The sequence below is a fragment of the Urocitellus parryii genome, chromosome 9 (assembly GCF_045843805.1).
Source record: "Urocitellus parryii isolate mUroPar1 chromosome 9, mUroPar1.hap1, whole genome shotgun sequence".
NCBI classification, from domain to species: Eukaryota; Metazoa; Chordata; class Mammalia; order Rodentia; family Sciuridae; genus Urocitellus; species Urocitellus parryii.
In genome coordinates, this window is record NC_135539.1 from 88,925,450 (window position 1) to 88,942,520 (window position 17,071).

The 17,071-nt window shown below is 37.5% G+C and overlaps 1 protein-coding gene across 1 annotated transcript in view; it reads right to left on the bottom strand.

The window, feature by feature from the left end:
* Pld5 (phospholipase D family member 5) overlaps positions 1–17,071 on the bottom strand; it is a 398,582-nt gene that overhangs the window by 97,065 nt on the left and 284,446 nt on the right. The window contains exon 5 of the mRNA XM_026390749.2: positions 5,769–5,896. Within this exon, the coding sequence (XP_026246534.1) occupies positions 5,769–5,896 (128 nt within the window). The remainder of the gene's footprint in view (positions 1–5,768; positions 5,897–17,071) is intronic.

Sequence of the window (17,071 nt, forward strand, 5' to 3'; positions counted from 1 at the left end):
AGGAGTGCTGTATGGTCTCTGCTGTCTCAGAAATTCACAAGGCACATTAGCATATTAAAGGCCTGGGAATCCCATAGTGGAAAAAAAAAACCCATTTAAATTAAACCCATGGTTTCTCAATTTTTGCCAGCGTAGAATCCTTTTTTTCAGGTAATGACCATGACAGTCTAGCTCACTGAAGAAGCATCTCAAATAATACTCCTTGGAAAACACCAACACTGGAAATTCTCTGATGTAATTTTCAGTTCCAAGATGAAATGCTTCAGTGATTCCAGGTACCAAGTGGATCCTGGGCTGCTGACTTGGCCACTCTGCCACCTGACTTCAGCTGAAGGTCTGGGCAGGTTGCTGAGTCTATGGATCATTCCCCCTGGGTTCTAATAATGTATACAGGATGTAATCGTCGGGATCTTATAGCCCCTAAGTGCCTGTGTCCCAGGAGCTGATATGTTTTCAAATATACCTTTTCATTCTTTTCACACAAAGGTCGGCTAAGATTAAAAATGTGTTCACATTCACAGAGTTTAAGTGGGCCTAGTCTTGTTTTAATTATATTAAAGTACACCATTTAAAAATTTCCCATCTCCAGAGTTCCAGTGATCAACGAACCTACTGAATCCCACCTTTGACTCCAGGTAATGATTTCTTTAAGAGAGCTTTTTTGAAAAAAATTGTAAATGTCACTTTTTCTAAAAACATGATTTTCATATTTTCCATCCCAGCTTCTCCTGTTTCAGCATCGAGCCTCCACAGCTCTGTGGTTTGATGACCGCTGTGCACTTTCTTTCAGCTTCACACACTGGTTAGTCTTTTGTTTGCTTGGTCAGCATTAGATTTTTTTTTGTTTCCTCCGTGGTGTTTGGAGGCACTCCAAAGACTCACAGAGGCAGACCTCTGGCTGGGAAGCCTGTGGTAGGTGTTCTCTTTTTCCCATAAGACTTTCTATGGCTCATTTTCTAAGGGAGCCCCTGATCCATCAATCAGAGGTGAGGAATACCTCTGTAAGAAGACGAGGGGTTTGAGCGAACACATTCAGACCCCTAGTCTTGACATTCAACCCAGAGATGAAGGGGGTTTGGAGTACAGAGCAAGAGTAGGTGTGCCGGGGACTACTGCTCTATCTGATGGGTGTGTGGTAAAGATTTTCTCCCATTCTGTTGGCTCTCTCTTCACTTTATTGACTGTTTCCTTTGCTGAGAAGAAGCTTTTTAGTTTGAATCCATCCCATTTATTGATTCTTGATTTTATTTCTTGTGCAACGGAACCACCATTTGACCCAGCTATTCCACTCCTCAGATTATACCCAAAGGACTTAAAATCAACATACTACAAGGATACAGGCTCATCAATGTTTATAACAGCTCAATTCACAATAGCTAAACTCTGGGACCAATCTATATGCCCTTCAACAGTTGAATGAATAAAGAAAATGTGGTATATATACACACAATGGACTATTACTCAGCCTTAAAGAAGAATGAAATTATGGCATTTGCAGGTGAATGGATAGAACTGGAGAAAATCATGCTAAGTGAAATAAGCCAAACCCCCCAAAATCAAAGACCAATGTTTTCTCTGATAAGTGGATGCTGATCCTTAATGGGGTTGGGTGGGTAGGATTGAATGAAGAAACTTTGGATTGGGAAGAGGGGGCTGAGGGGAGTGGGGTGGGTATAGAGGTGGTAAAGATGGTGGAATAAGACGGACATTATTACCCTATGTGTGTGTTCGATTGCATGAAGAGTGTCACTGCATCGTGTACAACCGGAGAAATAAAAAGTTGTGCTCCATTTGTGTAAAAATAAATAAATAAATAAAAGAGTGGGTAGTGTCATTTTGTGACTGTCCCACCCTCATCATCATCATGGGGTTGCGGTTGGAAAGAGGTGAATGAGAGAAGGGTTTCTCGATCACTTGCATTGTTTTTCTTAAAGAAAAGCATGGCGGCATGTGGGGGGAGGAATATATAACTAAGCATTACAGAAAGATCATGAAAGAAAATGATTTTCCTTAAATATAATTCATTTTTTTAAAAAAACTTATTTTTGAGTGGCAGTTGGACACAATATATTTATTTTGTTTGTTTATTTTTATGTGGTGCTGAGGATTGAACCCAGGGCCTCACAGGTGCTAGGTGAGCGCTCTACCACTGAGCCACAATCCCAGCCCGAATCTAATTCATTTTTAAACCTTGCCTGCTCCCTAATTTAGGCCTCTTCCCTGCCCCCTTTAAAGAATATAGTCTCTTATGGGAGGAAAATAGGAAAAGATTGCTATGAGGGTGAGCATGAGATTTATTTTAGTTTTGGAGAGTTTGGTGTAGTAGCAAAAACCAAAATGAGAAAACAGTTACTTTGGGGTTGATTAATATCTGAGTCACAAATTCCTAGAAATGAAATGAAAGATGCAGACTTTGCCAACTTAATGTCAATCTTAGAACATGAGAGTCATGTCTAAATGCTTAATTCCTGCACAGGTTAGAAAATTTTTATTATTTTGAAGCAGGAAAAAAAAGGCAGAAATGGGATGTGTTTGGTTGTTATTTTTCCAATATTCTCTTTCTTAGCAAGGTAAAGATAACATCTACCTTTAAATCATTATGATAAGTGGAAAAATATTTAAAAAGTTATTAGCACAGAGCCTGGCACATAAACAGTAGCCTTTTGGAAAAGATTTCTTTCACCTGCCTTGTCCCAATTCCCTGAACTCCAAGTTGTTTGACCTGCCATTAAATTTATAACCCACAGAAGAATGCAGACTTCCACAAAAGAAGTTCACATGGGAAATCCCATACAGCTTGAAATTACTGATGGCTTAAACATTTCCCATCAATATTTACTTTTTATTCAAGTGTGCTGCCTTTTCTCCAACCAACCCAAGTTTACTTCCCTCACCAACAGTCTACTGATTAGCTGGTAAGGATAATTCTTCACCTACCTTCTCTTTAAGAAGGGTTTGGAAGTACTCATTATTTTTTCATGGTTTTCCTATCTGTAAATTTATTTATGGTGGGTTATAAAATAAATTTATTTTTAAATCCCCATTTGCATTTACTCTATACTTAAGAAATATCATATTAATCTATTTAGGTCTTTAGTATAGCTTTGTTGTTATTTTCAAGCTGAAGGAGAAAAACCTAAAAATATATGTTTATTCTCTCTCTCTCTCTCTCTCTCTCTTTCTTTTTGGTATTGGAGATTAAACCCAGGGATACTTTACCACCAAATCACACCCTGGCCCTTCTTTTTAATTTTTTTTTTTTTTAATTTTGAGGGAGGATCTTGCTAGGTTGCCAAGGCAGGTCTGGAACTTGCAATCCTCCTGCCTCAGATTCCCAAGTTGCTGGTATTACATGCGTCACTGTACCCTGTTTATTCTCCCTGATTATGTGGCTTAGAAGCAGGGGACAAATAAACTACGTGACTAGGTCACAGTGACACATCTTCTAGACAGATCTACAGAGGCCAGCTCCATGCAATGATATAAGGCAGAGTTTGCAAATCTCTGATTCTTCCTAAGAATGACATTAAATGAATCATAAGGAGCTGACAGGTCTTTAAGAAAGGACTGAAGTGATTGTGGAACAGAGAAATTGCTTATGTGCTGCCCAACTTGCACTGACTCAGAGACAACTCTGGTTTTCTCTATAATAGGAAGGGAATCCAGCTACTTCGTGGCAATGTGTAAACAATGAAAGGTCACCAGACAACTTTAATTCTTCATTGGCTAATAGGAAATTATTTTCAGGTTATCCTTACTCTGAATTTACCATGTTTAAAGTGGAGAAAATTCACATTTCACAATGATGATCTATCTCAACAGGAATAATATCCAAATGACCACACAGGTACAGAATGAACATTACATTTTGCAAAACAAAGAATAGTAACCAAAAACAAAGACAAAGTAATAATTTTCAAGCAAAGAAACCAACATTTTCATGCATATCTGTTTGCCTAAGAAAGGGACTAAAAGGTCGTAAAGGAATTAAAGATAACTTGTTCTAAAACTGTGGGGAAAATGTCAGTAAGCCTCAATCGTTCAAATAGAAATCACAAATCTTTAGACCCTATCAGTTAGTAACAGTGAACGACAAAACAAATAAAATTTGGTGGTGGGGAAACAGATTTTCTAAAAATAAACAAAATATAACCCCCAAAGTATGCTGAAGTAAAACAATCACTTAGCAGTAGAATTTATATATAATCACTATTGCTATAGAACCGTTTATGTATTTGTTATAGGCTATTCAGCTAAAAATTACTGGGCAGAAGATGTTTATTGTAGGTACAAAAAATAAAAAGGTGAGCTGAGACATTTGAGACATTCATAGGTTAGTTTCCTCTTAGTACTCTAAATTAAAGAGGTGTTACATATTTCTTGCTTCTGAGGTAAGCCAATGTTGTTGTAATCAATATTTTTATATGTGTGTTTATAAGGCCAATAAACATGAAATATACAGAAACAAAATTTGTGTTTTTAGTCTCAAAATTACTTGGGAAAGCAGACTTAAAAATTTCAATATTGAAACTCAGTTATGGGCTCAGGTCTGCTTATCTATAAAATAGAGACAATAATAGTATTTAACTCATAGGATAACTGTGAGGTTTAAAACAAATATTCATTTAAATAGCTTCAAATAGCATATGGTGTTTAGTGTATGCTGGTTATTGCTACCATTATTGTTACTAGTACTTTGAATTACTATTATTTAGGTTAATTTTTTAAAAATCTATACATGGTTCCTCCTAATTTTCTGAGAAAACATAAAAGATGTTTTCTCAATCTTTCATGATGTCTTCATTCCAAAAAAATCATGGAATTTTCTCATTTAAATGATTTAGTATGTAAAACTAACAATACAAATGTAATGTTGTCCTTATCAGATCTGTCCAATGTTATGCCCTCTTTCTCTATAGCTGGGGACCTATCTGCGCCCAAATGTTTTCTTTCCCCCAAGAGATCAAGTAAAGTGCAGGGCAACTCACTTGGTGAATTTAGTGATCTTAATGTCAAAAGAGCTCAGGGCTCTGTACTATGCAAAGTTGATTAGCATCCTCCTAAGCACCCAGTAACCTACTGCACTTGACCAATGGAAAGATGGCAATTTTTCTAATCTTCTATGGATTGTGTCTGGAAAATATAAATATATGAAAGGTATAAGATGGTCTAAGTGTATTTTCAAAACATTTGAAGTTAATCATTTGCAAAGAGTAAAAGGATAATGTCTTCATCTTAAGACTTGTTAAAGGAATAACTGAAATGATTACTATCCCAAAACACAATAGCTCATGCTAGATTTGTATATTTTTCTCTGTCTCATGGATTTTGTGAGATCATCCTAAAGATTCAGGTTTGGGTAACAAACATTACCTACCAATCAGCTCTAAAGAATCCAAGAGAAAGTAGAATCTGAACTACAAAAGCACTGGCACGATGTCAATCATTTTGTTATTTTCCTTTCTTTCTATTTTATTTTTTTGGTAAAATGATTTTGACAAGGAAATGTTTATCATTTCATAGTAAACAAAGGTGACCCTCTTAAAACTGCACAAGATAAGAATAATAACTGCTCGTGGCTGGGTGTGTAGCTCAGTGATAGAATGTATGCTTTGTGTGCACGAGGCCCTGGGTTAGATCCCCAGAACTGCAAAAAGTGAAAATAAAATTTAAAAAATGCTGTAGGTTTCATTCCCTTAACCACTGTAGAGATGGCTAAGTTCTTTATGGAGGTAGAACTTTGAGCTTAGATAACGTGGGAAGATTACCTGTCCCAGGGATCGCCAGTCCAAACCGGCACTGCCAATATAAACGTGTTGTTTGTCCACAATCCAGAAGGAGGACTGCAGCCGGCCCTTGTTGTAGGCAGTCATGTTCATGTAGGTCACCTCAGCTCCTAGGAGTTCAAGGAGATCCCGGTCAGCCTTTGTTTCAAGGTTCTGTACTGTCAATCAGTCAATGACCTGCTGCAATACTCATGGTCTGCCCTTTAACACCATTGAGACTTGGGGAAGCCAGCCAAGGCCCTGAAGGTGCCACTCTGTTCCCAAAAAGAAGACTCCAAAAAGAACTAAAAAAAGAACAAAACAGATTTTCCCTACATATTCGCAGAGGAGGCTCTGTACATAGTGACAAGACCATGGCCTCTCAAGTCACCCAGATCTCTTTGAAAATCCTGTTCCAACACTTACCATCTGGAAGGTGAGATAAGTGGACAAAACACTTCTCTCCTTTTTCTTTTGGAATAATTTTAATAGACTTTTGCAGCAAATAAAAGGATCAGCCTTGTTCAGTATTACTAATCTCCCCAATAAGAAATTGGCCTTCTTAACGCTTTCTCTACATTATTTTGCCCTTCTTGTTCTTTCACTTGCCTTTACTTTTTCATTTCTCCCCTTCATTATTTAGTCTGGGTTTGGTTTCTTCTTGGCCTTTCTTTATCTGATCATTCTTAACCTGAGCAATGATTATTCAAGCCTTTACTAAAAATGCATTGGACAGTTTAATAATGTAGATGACCATTAAAACCAAAAACACTTCCAAAGAGCTGGATTTGACCAATTGTTTTAATCCAAATGTGGTAGACTCCATGGTCAAGTCTTAAAGTATTGCTGTCTCAAATTCATTGAAAACCTTTCAAAAGGAACATTAGTCCATTCATTACCAGGCCATTTAAATACTTTTCTGCTAAAGGTCCATTCTCTTTAAAAGAACTGATCTATATACATATCTTTAATGAATTAAACTGTTTTGTCTTTAGATAGCCACTATTAATGGAGAGAATATATTCTGGTAGCACACTTCATTGTTAGAATCTTCGTTGCCAGGAGTATATAACATTGTATGCCTAAGGATATCAGGGTCATGGATTCAAGTTTCAGAGACAAAGCCCCAGGCCAGGAGGTAAGGGCCAGACAATGTCATAGAGGGTTCAAATTATTTCTAGGCAGAATAAGTCTTTGGTAAGAGGCATGTGCTGCAGGTAGAATCTGGGGGTAAGCCCCAGGATCACCTTCATGCTTTTCTTTGTAAAAAACGATAGAAGATCCTTCCTTCAATGATGGCCAGTTTATTGCTATTAAAAAGTGTGGCCAGATGAAGTTGAACTGTGAGTTTGTAAATCACTCTCCTGAAAGGCAGGAGAGTGATTTACATCATTTAACCTCTAACTTTTGGGAAAATGCAACTCTAGGCTTCTTGTGGCAAGAGGATGAAAAGAGAGGCTGTGTGGTTGGGGGAAGATCTGAGGGGCTAGGAGCACCCAGGCAGATTTTATTTGAGGGTAGGGTAATTTCTTTACCCTAGGAGCAATGGGAACATGTTCCTCAGCTTCTAGCCATCCTGGTTTACGAACATCCAAGGAAGAGTGCCAGATGCCAGATGAGGAACCACACTGGGTATGATTTGATATGGCAGATGCTAACAGGTACTGCAGAATTTGAACGTCCAAAGCAGGAGATTGCTGAGGCTATTGTAGAGAGACCTGAATCTTCATGGAGGGTAGCCAGGCCCGGAGTCACAGCTGTTCTTTGGAGATCCTCTTAGTTTCCTAGAGCACCACAAACTGGGTGACTTAAAGCAGCAGACACTCATTCTCTCTCAGTTCTGGAAGTTAGCAGTCCAAAATGGGGCAGGGTGAAGAGCAGAGTGATAGAGGCATATTTCACAAGGATGAGGTCCAGAGTTCAACCCCCAGCACCACAAAAACCAAACAAACAAAACATAGATATTCAAAGTCAAGGTGTTGGCAGAGCCATGCTTCCTCTTTTGAGAATCCTTCCATATCTCTTCCTAGTTCTAGTGGCTGTCAATCTTTGGCACCCTTTGGCTTGCAGGGGCAAAACACTTTAATCTCTGCTCTCTTGTCCCATGGCATCCTCTCCTTGTGTCCGTGTTCTCTTATGAGGTCACTAGTCATGTTGGATTAAGGCCAAACACACTATAGTATAATCTCATCTTGACTAATTTATACCTGCAACAAATGTATTTCTACCTAAGTTCACATTCTGAGCTATTGGGGGGTTAGATCTTCAACATATCTTTTTTCTTTCTTTCTTTCTTTTTTTTTTTTTTTTGCGGGGGTGGGGAAAAATTCAACTTCATCTGGCCACACTTTTCAATAGCAATAAACTGGCCATCATTGAAGGAAGGATCTTCTATAGTTTTTACAAAGAAAAGCATGAAGGTGATCCTGGGGCTTACCTCCAGATTCTATCTGCAGCACATGCCTCTTACCAAAGACTTATTCTGCCTAGAAACATTTTGAACCCTCTGACATTGTCTGGCCCTTACCTCCTGGCCTGGGGCTTTGTCTCTGAAACTTGAACCCATGACCCATTGCTACCTTGCATGGGACTGTTTATTAGTTCTTAAAGTCTCCATCTATTCTCACTAGGTCTCTTGCAACCCCATCCCACTGGCTCTCCGAGAATGCACTGATCTTATAAGAAGGGCCCTGCGGGACCCTACCTTTTGACCCCTCCATCCCATAATGCATATATATTGCCCTAAAATTACCATATTACCATGTTACTTTACCTTGTAATTTAGCCTAAAGAGTTTGATTTAGGAGATCCTGGGTCTTATGTGACTCTCCATCTAGAGCCTCTATAGCTCCTTATTGATGACTAAAATTATTTTACAAAGAAACAGTGCTTTTCTTTTGGAAAACCTTTATTGAATAATATATACCAGAATGTTATGCTATGTGAAATTAGGGATAAAAGGTCTAAAGTGACTGATTAAAATTCAGGCATACTAAAGTGTTATCTCAGTTCATTTGGGCTGCTATAATAAAATACCATAAATTGGGTAAGTTAAAAACAACAAAGAAATTTATTTCTCACAGTTTTCTAGAGGCTGGGAAGTCCAAGTTCAAGGAACTGGCAGATTGGGTATCTGGTGAGATCCCATCTTCTGTTCCATAGATGGTGCCTTCACATGGGGGAAGGAGCAGAGGGTTGTTCTGGGATCTCTTATAGGGCACAAATTGTCTTCATGAGGACTCTACTCTCATAACCTCATCACCTCCCAAAGGCCCTACCTTCTAACATTATCATCTTGGTGGTTAGGATTTCAACATACAGACTGTAGACGGACACACACATTCACTCTACAGCAGTGTCATCTTTGGTCAGGATGTGCTCTGTTCCTGCTGTTCAGAGAGGAAGAGGGCACCAAGTATGTGAGAGATCAAAAAGAGGAGTCCCCATCACTGTATTAGGGAATCCCTAGTGAAGGTTGAGGGCATGGGAGGATGGCTTCACTGTTCTGCTCAGGGCTAGAGACAGCTTCATAAAAACCAGCAGAACTCTGTGTAGAGATGGAGTAATATGTAACAATAGTAACTCCCATTTATTGAACAACTTTATGTGCCTAGAACCAAGAGAGTCTTGTTACAATTATCCTAGATGGCGTATCTTATTTCCTTATTTTAGTATACACTCATTTGCTGTGTAAAGATGTTCCTGTGAATGACCAATTGTCTAGTGATACTGTAGCCATGTTAGTTTTTCTAAGTATACGTTAGGATGCTTACATAATGACAAAAATGACCAAATATCACAATTTTCAGAACCTATACCTGTCATTAAGATAGCCATGTTATATAATAAACTACTGTATTATGTAATGTAAGAAAATCTACTGAAAATATTTAATGACGTATCTAGAAATATCATTTCCCCATTAAGAATTATCTATTTTTCTAAATATCTTTCATTTGTCTCTGAAAACACATGCTTTTATCTGAATTTGTAACTGGATAGATATTCATTTCATCATCTCTAATGTTTACCTAAGTTTATCACAAGCATATTAGTCAATATTTTACTTAAAGAAATTTAAATTTATGTACACTTTCAGATTTTTTTTGTGGATTGATTTAAATTTTTCCTTATCCTGGTGGTTTTTTCATATTTATTAGAAACAGATATTAAAATCCAATCTTTTCTGAATATAAAATATATTTAATTATGAAATGTCTTTAATAATCTACTTATTGTAGTAGTATTATCCACATACCTTTATATTAAGTTGTTCCTTTAAACATTATAGATTTCTAAGATTATATCTTTAAGTCCAGCTTGATTCAAATAAACACATTTTATTACAACTTTAGAAGTATATTTAGTTAAGCTTGATTAAACAATTTTCATTTTCACATATTTACTTGCAAGAAAAAAACACATTGCACCAGTTCTTCTGTGTGCAGCCCACAACCCATAGGGCAGAGACCTCAGCCTATCACTGGGAGAAGTGTACATTACAGCCACATGCTGCATCAGAACTATTGTTGACAGCTGTGCACAACTGCTGCTCTTGAGTCCAGATCTCTGCAGCTCCTCCTTGTTTAGCCTGACATCCTACTTGTTTCACTGATGATGAATAGGAACTATTAGCAACTTGAATGCTTTTCAATGCCAAAAGCAATAAATCAAGTGTGTGTACCTGTTTCTTCAAATACTTTATAAAATGCTTTAAAGATATCTTGGCAGTCCTAATTAAATTTCAGACAAACAAACAAAAGAACCAAGTTCATAACTTGAAGCTGTACTGACCTAACGGTGTGAACAGAAAGCTCCTAATTGGTTACATGAATCAGGGTAAAGCGGTATGGATAATCCCTAGGTTTTACTTGTGAAGTCAAAGGTTAAAACTCTTGAATTTCCAAATTACTCATTACAACTCCTTTGAGCTTTAAATGCTTGGTTGAAATTTGATAAAGAATGCTCCTGGCTTTGAAGGGGGCTGTTTCTTTACTTATTATAGTTTGGATCTGCAATCTCTCTCATAGGCCTATGTGTTGAAGGCTTGCTCCCCAGTGCAGCAGTGTGGGGCGTTAGGAAAATGATTGGATTATGAGGGCTTGGACCTTACCAATGGATCAATCCTTGGAGGGATTCATAGCTAAATGGACTACTGAAGGTGGTGGAAAACATACAGGGTAGAACTTAGATGGAACTTAGTCCTCGGAGACATATCCTTAGGGACTGTATCTTGTCTACATCCTCTTCCTCTCTTTCCCTCTATTGTCCAGCCATCATGGTATGAGCATCTCTGCTTCACCACACCCTCTCCACCAGGATGCTCTACCTTAACACAGTCCCATAGTAGCAATGGAGCTAGCTAGTTGACCAGGGACTGAAACCTCTGAAACATGAGCGAAAACAAAATGTGCTCCTCTAAGTTGTTTATGTCAGTCAGGTATTTTGGTTACAGTGATGCAAATCTGATTAATGCATAAGTTATTCTTATGGTATTAACTGAAACATTGCATTTTATTTTGTCCATACATCATATCAGTAGAAAGAATGTTTCCTTGAAATTTAACAAAAAATAAGAAAATATAAACTAGGACATTATTCATTAAATAAAGTTCTTTAAAGAAAAAGAAGTATAAATGAATTAGAAATTAATTAATGTTAATACAATGGAGAACCAAGTTGACTATACACACACAAGACTTTCCAACATCACAATTGCTTGCCATAGATGTGTCCCATATATCATTTGGCAGAGTGAGTAGCTCTCTCATCTATGCACTGTTTTTTATTTTTTTTAAAAAAATATATTATTTTTAATTGTAGTTAGACACAATACTTTTATTTCACTTATTTATTTTTACGTGGTGCTGAGGATGGAACCCAGGGTCTCACACGTGGGAGGTGAGCACTCCACCACTGAGCCACAATCCCAGCCCCTCTAATGTGTATCTTATACTCAGATTTCAGAGCTCCTCAACATTCTTCATGGATAATGCAGGTGTGGATGATATTATATGGGTGGGGTTCGAGGTCATCCCCAATCTATTACAGTTCAGATCTATAGGGATTATCCTTTGATCTGTACCTGTTAACACAATTTTTAGAATACAAGGTTTGTGATTCTGATCCTTTATTATCAACTTAAAAATGATCTAGATGCATTTAATTTACCCCATCTCTTCCACCTTACTAAAAACTAGAATTACCATACAATTTGAGCAGTAGTGGTTAATTCATCTCAGGATGCTCATTCCAGGCTAACATAGCTAAAGAATTATTATCATTTCCACTTGGAATCTCCTCCAGAAATGTGTTGGTACTTCTAGAATAATGTGAAATCATGAAACCAGGGTTCTCAAAATGGAATAAAGATATTCCACTATAAAGTTTTCACATGTAAGATTCTGGAGAGATTTAGCAGTGGAATGTTCTCATTTATTCATCACATTCACACATAAGGAAAACACTCAGGGGGAAATGAGCAACTTTAGGAGACATCTGGTTGAAAAATTCCATTTTTAAGTCCAGTGAAGATAAGAAAAGTTATGTTCATTTTTTTATCCATCTGTATCACCCATGTATCTAGCAGGTCTCTCTCCTTTCTGTTTCATGAAGGAAAAATGAAATCTTCACATTTCTTTTAGTTGATATTACATATAGCATATATGGGAATGTCTTCCCTGATAACATTTTCTTTTTGAAGTACATAATACTACCATATGACAGATAATGGGACTGTTTAGGTACTATGTGAATGTATTTAGTCTCTTTGGCCATAGGTGATTGGACCTAATGTAGTCACCTGACCTAAGCTAAACCAATCAAATTTCCTCTTTTGGGAATTCAATATGGAATTACCATCAGCTTATTAAAATAAACTATGGATAGTGATAGACATAAATGGATTGGCGTGACTCTCCACATGAAAGGAGGTGAGAAGAAGGCAAGTTTGGGGTTGGGGGTGATGGTGGTGCGGGGGGAGAAAAAGAATGAGAGTAGAGAACAAGAGAGCAGAAGAATGTCTGTGACTGTTCTATCACCACCTTCTTTTTCACTTTGAGTTCCTCCAAATCTTTAGAATAGAAATCACATCATTTAAGAGGAGTTCTGTTTCTTTACTAAGTTATTCAATGTTATTAATCAAATAATGTTGTACTTTATTATGTGCATACATAATTTGAAAAGCCCTACAATATTTATAATGTATATTTTTAATATTTGATCAAAACAATTGGTTTGGGCCTAAAAACTCACATAATTTATAGCACTCAGTTTCACCAGTTGTATGATTAAATGATTTGAAACAGGAAGATTTTAAATGAATATTCTGTCAAAGCCATTGTCATAATGACACTAAAGGAAACCTGTCAACTGTGGTTAAGAAGTGGAAAATTAAGTTCCATCTTCTCCCTGGATCCCCAGGATCAAACAGATTCTATCTCCAAGTTTGTTTCCAGAAACTCCCCGGTTGAAAGCATGTTGTCAGCAACTTTAATAAATTTTATGATGTAAACATTTATACATTCAAAAGAATATATGTAACTTGTAAGTAAATTATAAAGCACAATACTACAATGGACACTTGTGAATCTTCCACCTTACTATACACTAGAATTACCATATAATGTGATTAAAGTAGTGTTTCTCAATTGGGATGGATTCAGCCTTCTCTATCAGCTTCCCCCAGGGAACATGTGGCAATACCTGGAGACATATTTTCTTTGTGACAAAGGTTGGGGATGCTGTTAGTCTTCAGGGAGTAGAGGCCAAGGATGTGGATAAAAATACCACCTTGCAGAGAATAGCTCCCCCAAACAAAGTTACCCAGCCCCAAATGTTGCTAGTCCTAAGGGTGAGAAATCCTGCATTACAGCTGTTTGCCTGATACCATATCCCTACCTCTTCCTTAAGATGCCACCACTATCCCAAATTCAATGTTCACCACTGTCTTGTTTCTAAAATATATTTTACCACATTTGCATGTATCCCTAATAGCAATATAAAACTAAGTTTATCACTACCTTTTAAACAGATTAAGGAGACTTCAGTGTGATCGAAGGAGATGTATCAGTTATTAATTATAGATTACTGGAAAGGCATTCAAATGTTTCCTGGAAGAAAGGTTTGCAGCAAAAAAAAATTTATCTTATCAATCAATCTTTTCTTCTGAATACATTAATTTTCATGAACAAAGGAAAAGGTCATAGCCCGTTCTTGGGAGCTTTAATTTTTATTAATCAGTAGAGTTCTATCAATCTAACTAGCAAAATTTTACAGCCCGTTGGCTCAAAGGCCAAAAGGTAAAAACACCTTCTCATGACACATATCTGCCTTCAAATCATTCAGTGAGTGAGAGGAGGAAAACATTGAAAATAATGAATGGCATGTTCTAGTTGTTAAAAAAAAAAAAGCGAATCTAAAGAGCACACTGCATCTTAAATTCTAATGCATCTAACTGATAGATAACAGACCTGAGCAGAAGGAACAGGAGGTTAAGGGGATAATGCCTTAGACTGGGCTTATGTGTTGGCTCTCCACAGACTTTCTTTGAAAAAGCAATTTACCTAAGGCCTTTCTGACCCTGCTCAGGCTTAAATCAATAGGATGTTAAATTCCTCAACAACCTGTTATCCTCAGGGCTATTCTCTCAGGGCAAAGGAATATTAAGACTCCTCCCTGCAGATAAAAACAGAAATATCCTGGAAAAAGACTTTTGTGATCTTTATACAGTCCAAAGATTCCAAGACTCAGGAAGAAAGTAGAATTAAAATTAAAACTCCAGAATCATAAAATCTGTAAAAATAAGTTCCAATCAGAACTGGTCAGCAGTCAGCTGCTATAGTTTGGCTCTTGAGTGTCCCCCCAGAGCCCATGTGTTGAGGGCTTGCCAGCCTGTGGTGCTATTGGAAAATGAAATCTTTAGGAATTGAGGCCTCCTGGAAGGAAGTTAGGTCATTGAAGGTGTGTCTTTGAAGGGGATACTGGGACCCTGGCTTCTCCTCCTCCCTCTTTCTTGGCTTCCAGCCACCATGAGGTACATTGCTTTCCCTATCATGTGCTCCCAACATGGTATATCATGCCACCATGGTCCAAAAGCAATGACACCAAGTGACCCTGGACTGAACTTTTTTTCCTTATAAGTTGTTTATCACAGCCATTTTGTTACAGTGATGGAAAGCTAACACAGTAATGTTCTTAATTTTTTTTTAATCAAAAATAAATTCCAATCAAAATCCCAATGGCATTCCTCATAGAAATAGAAAAAGCAATTATGAAATTCATCTGGAAAAATAAGAGACCCAGAATAGCTAAAGCAATTCTAAGCAGGAAGAATGAAACAGGTGGTATTGCTATACCAGATCCTAAACTATACTACAGAGCAATAGTAACAAAAACAGAATGGTACTGGCAACAAAACAGGCCGGTGGACCAATGGTACAGGATAGAGGACACAGAGACCAATCCACAAAACGACAACTACCTTATATTAGACAAAGGTGCTAAAAGCATGCAATGGAGAAAGGATAGTATCTTCAACAAATGGTGCTGGAAAAACTAGAAACTCATATGCAATAAAATGAAATTGAATTCCTCTCTCTCACCATGCACAAAAGTTAACTCAAAATGGATCAAGGATCTAGGAATCAAACCAGAGACTCTGCATCTAATAGAAGAAAAAGTAGGCCCTAATCTCCATCACATGGGGCTAGGCCCCAATTTCCTTAATAAGACACCTATAGCACAATAATTAAAACCAAGAATCAACAAATGGGATGAATTTAAACTAAAAAGTTTTTTTTCTCAACAAGAGAAGTAATATGTGAGGTGAATAGGGAGCCTATATCCTGGGAACAAATTTTTACTCCTCACACTTCAGATAGAGCCCTAATAGCCAGAGTATACAAAGAACTCAAAAAAATTAAACAATAAGAAAACAAATAACCCAATCAACAAATGGGCCAAGGACCTGAACAGACACTTCTCAGAAGAGGATATACAATCAATCAAAAAATATACAAAAAAATGCTCATCATCTCTAGCGATCAGAGAAATGCAAATTAAAACTACTCTAAGATACCATCTCACTCCAGTAAGAATGGCAGCCATTATGAAGTCAAACAACAAGTGCTGGCGAGGTTGCGGGAAAAAGGTACACTCATACACTGCTGGTGGGACTGCAAATTGGTGCAGCCAATTTGGAAAGCAGTATGGAGATTCCTTGGAAAGCTGGGAATGGAACCACTATTCGAACAACTATTCCTCTTCTCGGCCTATACCCCAAAAGACCTAAAAAGAGCATACTACAGGGATACAGCCACATCAATGTTTATAGCAGCAGAATTAACAATAGCTAGACTGTGGAGCCAACCTAGATGCCCTTCAATGGATGAATGGATAAAAAAAAATGTGGCATATACACAATGGAATATTACTCAGCACTAAAAAATAATAAGATCATGGCATTTGCAGGGAAATGGATGGCATTAGAGCAGATTATGCTAAGTGAAGTTAGCCAATCCCTAAAAAACAAATGCCTAATGTCTTTTCTGATATAAGGGGGGTGACTCAAAATGGGGAAGAGAGGAAGGGCATAGGAAAAAGATTACCTCTAGATAGGGAAGAGAGGTTGGAGGGAAAGGGAGGGAGAAAGGGAATTGCATGGATGGTGGAAGGAGACCCTCATTGTTATACAAAATACATGTATGAAGATGTGAGAAAAAAAAAAGAATAGCATTACCTTAGATTAGGTAGAGAGAAGTGATGGGAGAGGAGGGGAGGATTTGAGGAGATAGGAAGGATAGTAGAATGAAACAGACATTATTATTGCTGTGTGTATATATGTGACTGTATGACCAATGTGATTCTGCAACCTGTACACTCAGAAAAATGAGATATTATACCCCATCTGATTCAAATGTATGATATGTCAAGGTCATTGTACTGTCATGTGTAACTAATTAAAACAAATAAAAAAGATTATGTTTAGAACAAAGCCTAAATATCCTAGTAGCCATGGCATGGCATGTAACCTATAGCATCTGTCCCCGACTTGGGAACTGGAAGATGACTTGTAGTGTGCCTGAAGTAGGCTCATGCATGAGCCTACTTCACTCTGGGGAGAAAACATGGACTATAATGAGAAATCTGGAGCAAGTGAAAAGAAAATTAGAAGAAGCTATTGAACAGTGTAGATGATGGTCCATGGGGTTTTGTGACTTTTACCATAAATAGTTCTGTAAGGCAAGCATCTAAGCCAACCAAGCTCAATTGCCTTTGAATTGCTCTCCAGGAATAGAAAAATACAG